The sequence below is a fragment of the Trachurus japonicus genome, chromosome 20 (assembly GCF_045865225.1).
Source record: "Trachurus japonicus isolate A0001 chromosome 20, Traja_1.0".
NCBI lineage: Eukaryota > Metazoa > Chordata > Actinopteri > Carangiformes > Carangidae > Trachurus > Trachurus japonicus.
In genome coordinates, this window is record NC_140926.1 from 14,225,208 (window position 1) to 14,241,513 (window position 16,306).

The 16,306-nt window shown below is 43.0% G+C and overlaps 1 protein-coding gene across 3 annotated transcripts; it reads left to right on the forward strand.

Moving 5' to 3' along the window:
- The first annotated feature begins 157 nt into the window (after positions 1–157).
- qtrt2 (queuine tRNA-ribosyltransferase accessory subunit 2) lies at positions 158–11,809 on the forward strand. Of its 3 annotated transcripts, XM_085763014.1 has the most exons (9): positions 180–354; positions 532–757; positions 848–903; positions 3,162–3,238; positions 3,714–3,923; positions 4,879–5,078; positions 7,529–7,698; positions 10,913–11,030; positions 11,158–11,809. In XM_085763014.1, the coding sequence occupies exons 2-9, from the start codon at positions 540–542 to the stop codon at positions 11,408–11,410; spliced, it is 1,302 nt and encodes a 433-aa protein (XP_085619140.1). In that variant the 5' UTR covers positions 180–354; positions 532–539; the 3' UTR covers positions 11,411–11,809. The 3 variants fall into 3 exon arrangements, with proteins under 3 accessions (XP_085619141.1, XP_085619139.1, XP_085619140.1); XM_085763015.1 differs by having other exon boundaries at positions 158–757; positions 7,529–7,680; XM_085763013.1 differs by having other exon boundaries at positions 178–757.
- The last annotated feature ends 4,497 nt before the right edge of the window (positions 11,810–16,306 follow it).

Below are 16,306 nucleotides of genomic sequence, written 5' to 3' on the forward strand. Positions count from 1 at the left end.
ATGTGCTGTGAAATAAATGCTAAAGTAAAGTTCCCAACAAAACGCTTTTAAAGTATTGTATATACGTCGTATTAAACTTTACGCGTTGTGATAAAAAAAAAAAAAGAACTTGACGCCGCTTTGTAGTTTTCTGTGCCGCAGCCGGTGAGGACGTCATATTGCCGCGACTTGTAGTTCCTGTCAGGCTGTGAGTTTAGATAGCAACAACGAGAGATGCACTCACATTAAACGAGACATTTACGCAAACGTATAGGTTAAAACCAGCACCTTTGTGACTACGTGGGTTTTAAATCGCGCCATTGAATAGTTAGCAAACATCTCAACTCGTTGGACGGTTGCATAAAGTGAAAACACGTGAGTGAAAAGCTAGTTAGCCACGTCGCTGATTCACGTGCTCCTCTATTACAGTGTCTAGCTTGGGGTCTGGGTCTGGAATCAGTGTCATTCAGGCGGTATTACAAAATATAAACATCACATAAAACGTTAGACATTGTAGCGTAAGACATCTTTAGTGGCTCGTTTCGGCTGCAGCTTCCCGGATGGCTGGCAGCAGGATCCAGCTGGAGCTGTCCCGGGTGGTCCAGGGGAAGAGTCGGCTGGGCGTCCTGAGGGGGCTGGGCAGGACGGGACAGCACTCACTGGAGGTCCCGGGATGTCTGCTGTACACACACTTTGGGACAGTCCCCCACCTCACTCAGGACACGCTGCACACCCTCAGAAACCTCCCCTCTGTCACCCAAGTCACCCTGTCCAATGTGTAAGTTAAACCCTCAACACAGACTGACACACACATGCACTGAATTTTGAAATGTAACCTGCATCTCCATCACTTTTTATGTTACTCCAGAACAGAGCACCGGGAGGTGTTGGAGGAGTTTAAGGATGGATTCAAGAAGTTCGCAGGTATTTATTGTGTTTTACACTTTATTCTCTTTCCCCCCTCACAGATACAGAGTTAGTAGAGTGTAGCATTGTGTGAATTAGACTGATTATGATCATCATACCCAGTGCTATTTCAGTGTACTCAGATGTATTTAGTGTTGCTTAAAGAGGAACACTTTTTTTTAATGTAACTAATCATGAAGCTTGTATTGATAATGCAATAGCTATAGCCTCTTAATAAAGGCATCAAATTAGGTCTGCATATCGAAAACTTAACACTTTTGTAAGAAACTACAGAGCCATGCATGAAAAAAAAAAATGCAACCCATTATCAAACCTAGCAGCTGCTCAAAGCTGGGGTGGTATTTTAACAGTGTGTTATTATGTTAACGGTGCAATGTTTTTCACTTCTGGTGTTTTTACTTGATATCCGTGAGAGGATATACAGTATTTGTGTGTTTGAATACCAAAAACTATCTCCCTGCTTAGCTTTCCCCCCGGAGCTTTACCAAGAACAGGCCAGTCAGCAATCAAGCTGAGCCAATCAGACTGAGCCTTGACCCTGATTTTGAAGAGGGTACCCTGCATTAAAAAACCCCGAGCAGCCTCTGCTCTCAGGCCCATGTCTCCAGTTCAGCACCTGGAAGATCGGAGAGTAGATTGCTCCCCTGCTTTCTCCCCTTGTTTACTATGTAGTGTGTGTCGCTGCTGTCAGATTAAAGTATAAATGCCCAATAATATTGTCAGAGAGGCTGAACAAAATGGAAGCAAGAGTCCCGAATAGTGTTTGATTGAACATCTCTAAGAAGAATATGGGCTACATGCTCGTGACTTGCATTAATGGGCCTGTGTGAGAACGCAGGTGTTGACATCTGGGATGCATTTAACCAGGTGAACTGTGGGAGTGCCCTCTCACTTTCTACATAATGGGAACTTCCATCCATCCATCGTCTATACTGCTTATCTGTCAGGTCGCTAGGCTATCACAGAGGAAGGAAAACATACTTAATCACCAGTCCACCTGTTTCACATATCTTTGGACCGTGGGAGGAAGCGGCTATAGAGGGAAATTGAGGAGATTTTTATGTTGTTATTGGAAGTTCCTCCTTAATCTCAGAAAGGAGTCGACACGTTTTATTGTCTTTAAAAGAGAAAGCTTAGTATTGTATTGTATCGGGAGCTGTATTAGCAGATTTATCAAGTTGTGATGTTGGAGTGAAAAAGTGTTATTAAGAAATCCCTCACAGTGTTTTTTTTGTGAATACACCCACACATTTCACACATTGTTCCTCTTCTCTTCAATGGACCAGTCAATATGTTTCTGCTGAAAACTACAGCAGCTGAAATGTGCTGTCTTCAGACTCTATCCATCCTTTGACTGAGCTACCTTTTATAACCATCTAATACATGTTTATTTTTCACACTGCCAGACCATCAACCCAATTGTGTTTGGTGCAGCTCTTTTCCAAGTGGAGATGTTTGAGAGGAGGAAAGTGCTGAGTTCGAATTCGAATTCTTGTTCCTGTTCTGCTGTGCTTGTCATTTAACTCTCTGCATATGTCATTTTTTAAATAACAACCACATCACAGAAACGTCTGCTAGGCTCAAAATCCCGTGTTGATGTGACTCATGATTGATGTAAATGTCGTGTGTGCACGATGCGTACATTCACTCTGAGGAGCTCCGAGTCTAAATGAGAAAAACCAGAATACATTGCAGTTCCTCTAAATATATATAGTATGTGGAGTTCAATATTAAAAAGCTGATTAACTACATGAGCCTGACTAAAAAGTGTTTCTGTTCTGGGTTAATATTTATATAAAAGCCCCAGAAGAGCGACCTCATTCGGCTACGTTGTACAACAGGAGATGTGGTGCTGAGCTTTACCCGGCCTCCGGCAACCACAGTTGAAATTAGAAATGTAATCACTATAGCGTCGTGTGGTAACTTTCAGGGGGATTACTACAGCGTTGTCTCTAAAGTGCCAGAAGGAGACAGCAGTGATTGGATAATTAGAAATAATAACCGCATTTGCCGCCATTAGGCCTTTTGTTTTCTTTCATTTTGATCTTCTGCTGCAGCTGGGTTTGCTGATAAGGCCGCACCTCACCGCTTCTCACCAGACGCCCAGTTGTTACGTAAACATAAACATGTCGTAATAATGACACATCTGGATCTGGCTGCGTTGGCCTACGTTGCTTTGTGTTTGGCCTTTGATGACCAGAAGTCTCTTTGGCAGCTTCTCTTCTGTGTTGATTTGGGGTTTTTGTTCTTTGCAGGTCTTCACGAGACTGTGTTGTACTGTTCGCTCCATGACCCTGCAGCCCCCTGCCCGACAGGTTACACCACTAACAAGGTGAGAACTCCTTCCTTTTTTAAGGTGAGAATAAGCTTTAGACTGAAGGAAAAAGTCAGTATTTTAGGATTGCACCCTTTGGTTTAATCCAGTCTGATAGCTTTATGGTAAATAGGACTGGACCCAATTAACCTGGAAACACAGTGAAGCAGATAAACTAATAGAGCTTTAACTAACTCTCTTTGTTAAGGTCACTCTTTCACATTTTATAGGGAGTTAATTTTCAACATTTTTCTTTGACTTACAACATGCACAGAACCACTTCTCTCTAAGAGGTAGCTCCATAATAGCATATAGTACCCTAAGGAGGGATGATGTTTGGGGGAGTTGTAATCGTCTCATTTTAGTCTGGAGTTGCACCCACAGCGCCGCACTTCAAAAACCACAGTCCGTGTTTGAATGAAGCCTCACCAAAGCTCTTGTTTTCACTCGGCCGTGCTTTCAAGTGAAAATGACTCCCCTTTGTTGTGATTAGACGGTGTCGGTGTGGGGCAGCGGTGGGAGGATGGAGCTGACTGTGGCCAAGTTCATGGCTCTCCAGAAGATCGTGCGGCCAGACTGGTATCAGAGCATGGCGGACGGAGAGACGTGGCAAAGCAACACTTCTCGCAAAAGGGTTCGGAAGTCCGTGGATCGAACTCTGGCCCACTTGGACGAGTGTCTGCTGGTGCATCAAAACTCACAGGTAGCCACACACACACACACCGTCCTGCTCTCACATCGTAGAGCTCTGAAATCTTTAGTTTTGTGCATCGGTCTGCACGGCCTGAGTTCACGAGACGAGGATTGATGTTTGGTAATTCTGTTGTCACAGAGGCAGCTGTGCAGCTGTGCTACGGCTGGAGACACAGCGAGATCAGGAGGAATACATAATCAGTGGGTACATGCAGCATAAGTGGGAGTGTAAGGGCTCAGCATCAAGCATGACAAATTAAATCTTTCTTTTAAATCCAGTGTAGCAGCACTTCTTCATTTCATGATCGAGAGAGCAGAGTGAAAAAGGATTCATTTGAGGAGATGGAGAATTGTCATGACTGTTACATGAAGACACCTTTACTGAGTTGCACTAAAGAGGAGAAAACTAGCCCCTATATGATCCACAGCTTCTCTTCATTTGTTGTTTGCACGAGTCTGTTAGTCCCACAGTTCTGTGTCCTTTGAGTATTTGGACCTACAGTTGCTCTATATTCTTGCGTAAAGCTGCATTTGGTTGCTTTTTTGATGGCTTGCTATAAACCATATTTTCCCCTTGGACAATTAATATAAAATGTAGAATAATGTTGAGCAAGGAGCCGAACACAGCTGACTGTGTGCTGCAGGAAAGTCCTGTCATCAACATTGTACTGAGTGAGCTGCTTGATTGCTCCCATGGTCGCTCCGCGGCTCCCAGTGTGTCCCTCCACTTGGTGATGTGCACTCAACTTCAAGGCAAGTCATCAAAACCCAGATCTCTGGCAAGAACAAGACCTTTTTACTTTTCTGCACTTGAGGGCAATTTCACCTTGTTCCTTCGAGCCTCGTCACGAACTGTGTGAGGTCCGTTGAAGGGGAATTTTTTGTTTTTCCTCTTTTCTCCTTCTGTGTTTCGCTGGATCTCTTTCTGTCAGCTGCCTTGTCACCAACCTGTCTGTCATCGCCAGGAGTTGGAGGGGGTGCAGGTGTTTGGCGTCGTGGAGGGAGGCGACATCCTGGAGGAGAGGGTGCGCTCGGCCAGGGAGACGGCCAAGAGGCCGGTGGCTGGGTTCTGCCTGGACGGGCTTCAGACGGGCGCCATGGAGCAGACCCTGAGGAGCCAGCTCATCGCGGCCGTGACCAAGGAGCTGCCTGAGGACAAACCCAGGTCAGCACAGTGAGAAATGTGTATATTGATTACTGTTGTAAGGGCGTTACTTGCCCTCTTATCACACAGTCATCCTCTGTGTTTAATTGAGAAGTCGTCACCAAACACAATTAACCAAGTTGAACCAAACAGCAAAGAAGAATCCAGTGTTTTTCTCTGTATTGACACAGGGCCAAAAAGCAAATCTTGTTTAATTCATACACACTGTAATAAACACTGATATATTTTTATGAAACATCATAAAACAGTGGAAAAAAAGTTCATCATAGTTCAAAGTGACAGTGAATGTCATGTTTGTACCCAGTTCGAATGCAGCAAATCATCATGTTGGAGAAGCTGAAAGCAGAAATTAATTATAATTATACATTCATGTGAAGCTCTAACAAAGAAATTCTTAATATTTTTTCTTTAAACCCCAAATCATGAATCAGTTCCCGATGCGTAGATCAATACAGTATTTTTTTTAGTATTTTTTTCCTTCGTCTTTATTAGATTTACAGACCAGTGCAGAGGTGCAGCAACATCGTGGTTGTTTTTGTGCAAACAGTGTGATTCAGGGACTGAGTGGGTCCAGTTGGTGGGTCCTCCTCAATCAATTAATTATCCTGCTTGATTGATTACAAGTGAAAACCCATCAGCTCTGCTGCGCTCCCCCGGCCCCTCTGCAGTCTGTCAGCAGTCATTACCTCAGCTCGACCTTAAAGGATCAAATCTCTGTCACTTTCACTACCATCTGTGTTTAGTTTACATTTCTCCAATAGTTTTGAGTTTATTCACATTTTGTGTCTTTGAAATCACAAAAAATTGACTGTCAAACTTCAATTGAAGCTAATAAATATCCTGGCTAACAAACACCTTAAACTAAAAACAGAACTGACCGGAGAGCATCATGTTTATGATTATCATGAATTTTATATTTTGTCTGTGTTGGATAACTGACAGTAAAAGGAGCATCGCATGACCTTGTTTTAAGATTAAACTATGAGCACACATTTTTAATCATCCGACAAAATAACATTAAGAAATACATTTTTGTAATTCTCAAAGAAAATCTTCCTCCTTCACAAATCAAGACTCTGGATATGTTTGATTGACAGTTATCTGGCAAAGCGAAGCGATTCAATCTTTTTTTTTGTAGAAATAAAGGACTTAATATGATGAAGATACTCATACATTTAAAATAGTCTTGCTTTTTTTCAATTGTATAGATGTTCGGCACATTAGTAAGTAATAAATAACCTCTTTTTTGAAGACAAACGGCAGCAATAGAATGAAAACCCTCTGAAACGGCACAAAGACAAACTCACCCACAGAGTTGTCGGTTCCTCCAAATAAATCATCCTCTCAGAGTCTCCTCCCTCCCCGGAGACTGTTCCACATGAATGCTCCTCCGGCCCTGGAGGAGATGGAGGCGCTGCTCGGCTCGGCTCATGGCTCCGAGTCTGAGAGAGAGAGAGGACTTGAGAGGAGCGGTCATCTGTATCCAGCAGCTTGCTGTGAGCTCCTCCAAGTCTGCTTGTGAAGAAGCTCCTCTCAGATACCATGGGACACCCTCTCTGGTGGTTGTTCTGGCTGTTAGGAGTTGCCGCTTCCCACTGGAAAGTGGAGTGTAGTCATTATCGGATGCCAAATTGGGCTTGACCTTGACGCCTGCAGACACAGAGTCAGAGCGAAGCAGTTATCTGAAACCCCAGCAAGAGAGAAAGCACAAAAACACAAGGCTGCACATGTTGGTAGAGAGGCTACTGGTGTTTGTGCATTCCTCTTGTCTTGCAGTGTGTTATTGTTGTGACTCTGTCTTCCATTATCTTTTATGGTTTATTTATTCATCAACACAAAGTGCAGCTCTCTGATGTGAATGAATGAATGAATGAATTTATTTATTTCGGTATATCAAGCTTATATAACTGAAAGGGTGTAGGTTGAAGCCAAAGCTTATATACCCCTACCCCTTTTACCCTAAAAAATTAAAATAAAATAAAATAATATATATATTATTAATACAATAGGATCAGATCACAGACATTTGAAATTAATCAGTACACTTAAATTTCTGATCACAACAAAATAAAGAATTGTACACAGCGCATAACCCAAAATAGTACAAAATCATTTAACTTAATTTTCCATACTGTAACGAGAAATTATGATGTTCTTATAAAGTTTTTTTAAAGCTGACTAGAGTACAGCATAATTTAATATTTTCAGGACAATTATTCCAGATGTTAACCCCTCTAACAGAAAGACAGTGATTTTTTACAGTAGTTCGAGTCTTTGGTTTCTCAAACAATAGTGGTCTTCTCAGGTTATAACTGGAATCCTTCATTTTAAACAGAGTCTGGATATCTTGAGGAAGAAGTTTATTTTTTGCTTTGTACATGGTTTCTATTGTAATGTAATCAACTAAGTCCCTGAATTTCAAAATGTTTCTGTGTGTGTGTTTGTCTCAGGCTGCTGCAGGGTGTGGGTCGACCCGACGAGGTGCTGGCCTGCGTGGAGGCCGGCGTGGACCTGTTTGAGAGTTTCTTCCCGTTCCAGGTGACGGAGCGAGGCTGCGCCCTTTGTTTTGACTTCGACATCTCGCCGGACCCGGAGCGCGCAGGTAGAGCGCCCCCTGCAGGTGTGGTGAACAGCTGTGCCGAAGAGTTGTCGTGTTGCCAACTTTCATTCCTCACTGTCTTAAACCTCTCTCACTCCAGCTTTATCTATCGTGTATGTGCTCATATTTGAAGCGTATAAGCAGATGTAGCTCTGCCTTCGTAACTTGCAGCTGCTCTAAGTTGCATCAGCCCACTCCCCCCATTGTGAATGAATATATAATTCATACTCTGCAGTGCCCAGATATTTTATTTGACCAGCTTTTTTTTGTTCTGGCCTGGCATTATCCTATATTAATGGCATTGTGTTTTCAGTCATTAAAATAAAAGCACACACATGAGTTTAACTTCCAATTTTAAAGGGGACAAAGAACGGAAAGGGCAAAATGGGACATTTTGAAATTTGGCTTCACCTTCCACAATTTTCTTCTCGTCAAACCAAACGACCTTTCAGGTGAAACAAACCTTGCCAAAAGCCACAAAATGACTTTTTGAAACGCGAGGGTGACGAAGTAAATTACCCCAACGAGATGGAAAAACAATGGCATTTCTCGTTAGGAGCCGACGACGTGCGCCTTGAGCTAACTGACATGTCACTGTATAATTTGGGAGTTTGGGTAGGGGGTCTCTCTCGCTCATAAGAGAATAATGAAGCCACAAATGTGATGATCGTTGGAAATGTGATTCCTCTTTATCAGGATCATTTGCTTTGCGTGGTTTTTGCGGATCTTTGGCGCTGAAAGATAAATGAGAAAAGATCTCTCAGTGTAAATATGTTGAAATATAATGAGCACACAAGTATGAACATTACAAAGCTGCAAACAGCCACAGACTTGGTGTTTCTGATGTTAGAGAGTTGTGATGAAGTGATGAAAGCACTGACTATACAGAAGATGCTCAATAATGAATGTCTGTGCTTATATCTATAGGCCGAGTCTGTGATGTTGAAAAAATGTACAAATGTGAAGGGCGTTAGTCCCATAGACGTCAATTTTCTCTCATTACAGCATCATTAATCAGGCTTAAATGATTCAGTGTGAAGACCAGAGTGCCTTCAGAAAATGAAACCACCCTCGCCTTTGTTGCTCTCCAAATTGAAAGTAGATGAAGCCTGACTGCTGTGTGAGTCAGTTCCCATATAATTAATAGGAAAGACATTTGTGTCCGTGTGCATGTGGTGGTCATGTCACCCGGCAGACACGGGTTTTATTATTTATTTAGCATTAGAATCAGGCATAGATCTGACGGCCAGTGAAATGATGTGTGTTTGTTTGTGTGTAGCGGCTTGTGTGTGTGTTATTATTATTATTAAGCCCCAGGTCAGTTGAAATAATTGGGTGGAGAGAAAATCAGCTGGTGAAATGAAATCAATGCCGTGTCTCATATCTGCGCCTGTAAGGTAACAATTAAGTCCGGGCCCGTCGCTGGGATTGTTGTCCCAAGTGGAAAACCAGAGAAGTGTTTTGACAAGATGTGTTGGAAACGCACCGACTGCGCCTGATGCGTGGACTTTTGTGCTTCATTAAAAAGTTGTGTTAAACTGGTCTGACAGACGAAGGGAGCGAAGTTTGGGGATCGTGCGGCATCAAGTGTCAGGCGCCGCTAATCGATTCTGCACAGGGAGCATAATGGAGTTCAGTGGAGGTGAGACTGAGCGGTGACGGTGTCAAACCTGGAGAGAAATTCTTATTCCCTTCTCGGCCAATTACAAGACCTCGTGGGAGAGAGAGAGAGAGAGAGGTGTGGACGGGGGAGTCGATACCCCCACTTTCTAGTTGAGGTCCTTTTTGACTCGCCGGTCCATATGCTAATGCCCTTCTTCCTTCCCACCCTCTCCATGTTTTCCTCCGCCACCGTCTTCCTCTCTCTATTTGTTTTAAAACTCCTTCTTTTCAACATTCAGTCATTTCCCTCCTCCTTTGACTTCACTGCTTCCACCCACTCCGTCCTACAGATCGTGATGAATTGTTGTGTCATAGAAATGCAGAAACTATAGAAGGAAAAACTGATGTATATTTGCAAAAACTAGATTAGAAGAACCAAAACACAGTGATTGCACTCCAGATAGCCTCCACTAAAGCTCTTTTTTTCCTTTGCTTTTTAGTGCTGTTGAAAAGAAAAAAAGGTTTTGATCTTCTATGCTTTTTAATTGAATGTGTTTTACTGCATTGATAAAGCAGGAGCAAAGTTTAATCAGAGACAGAGGAAAGAAAGCAACACAAGATGAAATGGTCCTGCTAAAAGATATTCAGCCTAGCTCAGCAGAAAAGCAGCAACTACAGTCTCTGACCCAAAAGAAATGTAAATGCTGGTGGTTAAGATATCTTTACATTGTGTATTTTATGTGTGAAATTATCTCTTGTATAGTGCAAGAAAGTTTAGGATGAAGCAAGAACACGTTTTGGTTGTGAAGACGACAAAAGTTTGAGATGAGTTTGTCTATTGAGGTTCACACTTGTTTCATCCTTTTGTAAAATATCCTTCGAACTCTTTCTTCTCAACTTCAGTGTCTGTGTTTACTGCCCTGTGCCTTTGTAAAGCAGAATTGCTCTTGAGCCCAAGTTACTTCTTCCCCCTTTACATCTTATTAGCTTTGGTCAAGGCTCATTTTGTCTCTTTTATTCTCATGCTTATCGCCCCGTCCTCAAGCCCCAAACCGACTCTCCTCCGTGATAATTTCCCTTTTCTGCTTTGTTTATACACTTTGTTGCTCCCTGCTTCACCCGTCTCAGTTTCCACCAAAACCATTTCGCTCTATTGTTGCCTTTTAATCTCTGTTTGATCTTTTGCATCCACACAGTCAACTTTCTTCCTCTTTTCCCTCCTCCTCTCTCTCTGTTTCATCTTCCACGCATCCCCCTTATGTCTGTAACTGGCCAGACAGCTTGGTGTGTCCTCCTGTGAACAACAGCCCTGTGATAAAAGACCACTCTGCTCGCTTATCTCTATTTCATTAGATTATGTGAAGTCAACTTGCAGCGAGCAGCACCCATCTGTGTAAAAACAGGCGCTGGTAGTCAGAACATAGACGGTGTGTAATTATATCATGGGAGAATATAGGACACAGCGGCTTTTAATAGAGGTCATGCTATAGTGTGTCTTGCCGTTTTATTTTTGACAGGGCGTCACAGTGGTGTGTATTGGGACTTTATTTTCTGCTAAATGATGAGATTACGGCGCAGAGGGTGTGTGTGTGTGGCGTGCTGGGATTAATGAGATGTATTTATGTTGTTGCAGTGCTGGAGCTGAACGAGGATGAGAGGTGCACAGCGGGCGAGCGGCAACCGAACGGAGACGCTGCTCTTGAAGATCAAACCCAGATGACTTCCTTTGAAATCAATCTGAAAGACAAGAGGTTGGTGCAGGTTTTTTAAGACCACAAAGGTTTTTTTTTTGTGTTTCCTTTGCTTTCATGCACCTGTTAAACATTTGATATGCATTTACGGCGTCTGTGTTTTGTGACTTTGAACTTTGTAATCCAGGTACCAGGACGACTTCAGGCCGCTGGTGGAGGGGTGTGGCTGCTACTGCTGCGTGAACCACCAGAGGGCGTACCTGCACCACCTGCTGGTGACCAACGAGCTGCTGGCGGGGGTCCTGCTGATGATCCACAACACGGCCCACTACATCGGCTTCTTCGGCACCGTGAGAGAAGCCATGGCCAACGACAAACTGGATCTCCTCAAGAGACGGGTGCTCGGGGAGAGAGGTGGACAGACGGAGAGAAAGGAGTAAAGATGGACAAAAAGACAGAAAGATAGGAGAGAGGAGAGGGATCAATCATTGCTCCCACTCTGAAGGATTACTGGACTGACTTGCCGGGGGCAGTCAGAGCTTCCCTGCCAGTCCAGTCGGAGGATGAACTGTGATCCTGCAGAGACTTTGACACTGGGTCACTCCATACATTTCTAAAGCCATGTCTCTCAAGCTGAAAAAAAAAAAAAGGGGCGGGGGATTAAAAGTGAAAAGAGCAGATAAGATGGTGTTGAGATGTTGATGTTTGTGCTCTGCTCTCGCATCAGGAGAAGCGCTCCTGTTAAGCTCGTGTATTGATCGGAGCAGATAGGCGCAGGTGGCTGAGTGAGGAGGGGAAGGGGCTGGATAAGAAGTCAAGAGGAATTTGCATGTAGAAAAGAAATGTGACGATGGATGGATGGATGACCGACTCTCCGCGCTGCTCCTGCTGTGTGGCCTGATTGCAGGTCAGCAGATGACTAATGTCCTCTGGACGCATTGACACAGCAGCGAAGGCCAGGGGGCGAGCCAGCCAGGGTGACCAGGGACAAACAAAAAAAAAAGACTAAAACAGATCACGCCTCTCTGCTTTTATACATTAAAACATCATGTGTGTAATGAGATTTCCTTCAGGTGTTGTTTTACTTTTTTATTTCATCCTTTCCATCCCTGTTTCCATCAAGCTTTTGTCATTCTCCATGAATATTTTTTATGTTTCACTTGTGCCTAATAGCTTCTCACATACATGCAGATTTACTTCATGTGGTTTTTCAACTTGATCGACACTGTGCATCGCATTAAACTGGTCCATATAGCAGCTTGGGCGGTTGGCTGTTGTCTCTGGTGGTTTTTCAGCGAGGTTAACTGAAGGTTTGAGCTGACAGCTTCACAGTTCCCGCTGCTGGGAGAGGATAAAGATCAGATAAAGATACAGGTCCCCTCTGCCTCCCATACAGCGATGGAGGAAGGCTTTTTGAAGGTGAGGGGATATAATTGACTGCCAGACCGTGCAGATGACTGTGGGGGACAGGGGACAGACTGTGAGGGAGAAGAGACTGTGACAGATTTATGGAGCAGCAATGAGCATTGTGGGATACCTTAACCGCATCAAGGACTGTAAGGAAGTGGGATGGAGGATTTGCCGTCATCAATAGGTGGGAATGGTGCATAAAATGAGTCCCAGAAAGATGAAAAGTTGGAACTTTATTAACGCCTGTGGGAAAAAAGGGCGGTGACCCTTAGACTATATGTATTTTAAGGTTTAATGCGTCAGCAGGAGACAAATCTAGAGTGGAAAAGATTGTAAAGTAAATCCAACAGATTTTCTGGTAAAATCAGAAAAAAAAGGTATGTTATTACTCTCCTTTCCCTGGATGACTGCAATTTATATTTTATTCAGAAACTGTTTCATTGGTGGTGTTCAGATACTTAGACACAACAAGTGCGAGTACAAGTCTGGAAAAGATTTTTCATAAGAAAATGCAGCGCAAATGTAACCTTGGTAAATATGGGCTGCTTAAAACCAAACAAGGTTTCAAACCAGTTGTTATAATAATTAGAGCCTTTTGAAGCTGCTGATAATGACTCGCTCCTTGTATATGCAGACCACTGGACTTCTCCAGCCCATTATTCATCCTGACATTTATTTATCAGGTTTTGTGACCTTCAACATTAGCTCACGTAGAACAAGAGTGATTACAATAATGATGAGATGCAGCACAATGAAAAGGAAAAACATATAAGCACAGAGAAGATTTAGAGGAGTTTTCTTTGAAGGTGTCGGGTTGATAAATAATGTGTGAAACAGGTGAACGCTATGTCAATTTGGTGCACATGAAGCCAAACTTCCTACAGAATGTGCACATGCAACGTTAAAACTACAAATCTGGCTCTTTAACTTTGTCAAAGATGCTGAAACACAACTTACCTTCAGGACAGGCCACTCTGTTCACTGACACTTGGTTACAGCAGCTGTGTTGAATCATGAAAACAGCCCAAGCCGTTGGTTTGACAGGGCATTTTTAAAATAATGTATCACAGCTCCCTGACAGGTCTGGCTCTTGTCTGAAACAATGACTTGAATGTGATTGATAGGACAGCAACTGGCAGTGCCACAGAGGATACCAATTACGTTTCCAAACATATAACTACTGTCTCAAGGTTTCATGCACTGAAGAAGATTTATTCACTCACTGAACAACATTAGCATCCATTTGTAATCATTTTTGTGCTCCACTGGCCAATGCAACTTAAGTATTTACTCTCCTTTTACTTTGTGTTTGGCTTGATGACTCGTGCAAAAAAAATATCTGGTTTCCACTTTATGTCTGTGCTGGTGCTGGGAACGGAGAGCACAATAAGTTGATTTATCAGCGCTCAAAAGAAATGGCTTCTCCCGTTTGGAAATGACAGTAATGAGGAAACTCAGATTGAATCAATACATTTAAGTTACGAGTCACAAAACCAAAACAGTGAGTGAGTTGAAAATACGGCTTTCAGCAGAAGTCGAGTGGAGTTGTTGCTGTAGGTATAGCTTATCATTTCTTGTAAACATATGACACATATGGCAATGTTTCACATGGATGCTTTTGTGTGGCTTTAAGCTACCTTTGCACAACAGCAATTATGGAAACATGCCTTGAAATGCTGAATAGCAATGACTGTTATCTCAACGCTGTGCACAGTTGACACCTTTCTGTGGGGATTAGGTACACTATGACTTTTGGATGAACTTAAAGCAGAGTTTATATTAAAGAATACCACTTCTGACCGTCTATTAACCCAGGACTCATCCGGTATAAGAATTCATTTCTATCTAGGTTTTGCTCGACTACCATAGTGCAGCGCTACATCCTTGACTGTCTGGGTGAAGTGAGTGACCCGTTCAGTGATAAATGGTGTTCAACAATTGATTGGCTGAGTGTTTGAGTTTTTTTTTTTTTTGGACAAACCCGAGAGACTTCTAGTAGCAAAGAGACGGCAGTGTTGCCCTGAAGCGAGAGACACAACTCTGTGTGTGTGTGTGTGTCTTCTCTGTTCACTGAGAGGTCAGTCCAGCAGTTTGTTACCCAGACGGAGGCTGTGTGTCATGAGAGAGGAAATAAGAAAGATGCTCTGTTGCTTCTGACTTTCTCACACAGCGATCAGTCTGCATATATACATAGCCAAAATCACAGCAAAATGTCTGTCTTTAACTTATGTTTATGGTGATTTAGTCAGACGATGTTGCAGTCATTGGACATTTTTCTTTTTTTTTCTTTCACAAAAATCAAAGTCATTAAAACAAATCCATAGTTATAAACAAATACAGTAAATATGGTCATGGTATACATGCAAAATTAAACCAAAAAGGAAGGACAAAAAAAACAACAGGAGAGCAGCGTTGTGGAAATAACGACTGGTTAACTTATATCCCCAATGGGCCGTGTTGAAGCAAAACGCAGATATAAAGCAATAGCATGGTTATGCTTACTAGTAAATTGCATCATTTAGAAACTTTCCCAGCAGGCTTTACCCACTTTCCATTGAAAATCGTCTTTCTGCACATTGATTGACTACACAAGGTCTGGTCAGATATTAAGTTTTACCTCGTCTTGTGGAGAGCCAGACCGAAGCTGATGGTTATTTCTCAAACGGTTTCTCGTTTGAGTGACACTGGGTGCAATTTCCATGTAAAAAAGCTCTGAATGACAGAGTCAGCAGGAGGCCCTCGGAGCTCATTTCAACCAATTATCTAGATGGAGGGGGCTATTCAGACTGGATCACTACAAATTTCTTTTCTGTCTCTCCACTCTTCTGGACAAGTTTGCGGCGAAAGATGAGCCCCTCACATTTATTTTGCACTTCAGATGGCAGGCCGGATTGTTATCTACTGTTGTTGTGGCAGCACGACATGAAAGAGGATGAGCTCAGCCGCTCTCGCCCAAACAACAGACAGTCTCATATAAAGCCAGCAGGGAGTTATCGTGAAGGAAATTATGGCTGGAGAAGTTTTTCTATCAGTGAAGGGCCTGCGTTGTTGTCAGAGCAGAGCATCCAGACTCTTCACAGGGATGATAAAGTGCAAGAATTTGTCACTTTGAAAGGCAAATCCAGACTCAGAGGCCGAGTATCAATACATTAATTGTTCAGTAAATTCATCCATGGCTGTGGATGAGCCAGGCGGGGGCCGTCTGACGCCTCAGGGAATCTCTGTTTACATGGGTTAAAGGGATAGTTCACCCAAAATTCAAATTACACTCATTATCTACTCACCCTCATGTCGACTAAGGGCTGGGAGAAGTTTCAGAGTCCTCCGTGCCTTCTCTGAGTTACGGGGGGGGGGGGGGTCCGCACAGCAGTATTTGTCCATATAATGGTTGTGAATGGATACTAGTTTTCTTCGTCCAAAAAGACACACCAAAAAACATCCAAAAACCTCCATGCTGCTCGTCTGTAATGTCCCTCTTGTATTGAAGCCCCGACATGAGAAATTGTTCAGAAAAAAATTAAATAAGTCTATTTTTTAAGCTTGTTTGTAGTGGAAGCTCCCAGTGTCTCAGTTCACTGCTCTTCCCACTGACCGGCGGAACAATTTCTCATGTCGGGGCTTCAATACAAGAGGGACATTACAGACGAGCGGTATGGAGGTATTTGGATGTTTTTTGGTGTGTCTTTTTGGACGAAGAAAAGTGAGCACCATTCACAACCCCGCCCGCCCCCCCCCCCCCCCGTAACTCAGAGAAGGCATGGAGGACTCTGAAACTTCTCACAGCTCTTAGTCGACATGAGGGTGAGTAGATAATGAGTGAAATTTGAATTTTGGGGTGAACTATCTCTTTAATGTTTCTACTTTGTTTGGAAGTTTATACAACTACCAGCTGGCCACACAGAGGTGCTCTTTCAGGCTGAGCATCC

What these genes read in the sequence shown, in the direction of transcription:
- qtrt2 (XM_085763013.1), top strand. Translation starts at nt 540, where the DNA reads ATGGCTGGCAGCAGGATCCAGCTGGAGCTGTCCCGGGTGGTCCAGGGG. An exon ending in TGGTGCATCAAAACTCACAG is followed by an intron (nt 3,924 to 4,878) that starts GTAGCCACACAC and finishes TGTCATCGCCAG; the next exon opens with GAGTTGGAGGGGGTGCAGGT. An exon ending in CTGCCTGAGGACAAACCCAG is followed by an intron (nt 5,079 to 7,528) that starts GTCAGCACAGTG and finishes TGTTTGTCTCAG; the next exon opens with GCTGCTGCAGGGTGTGGGTC.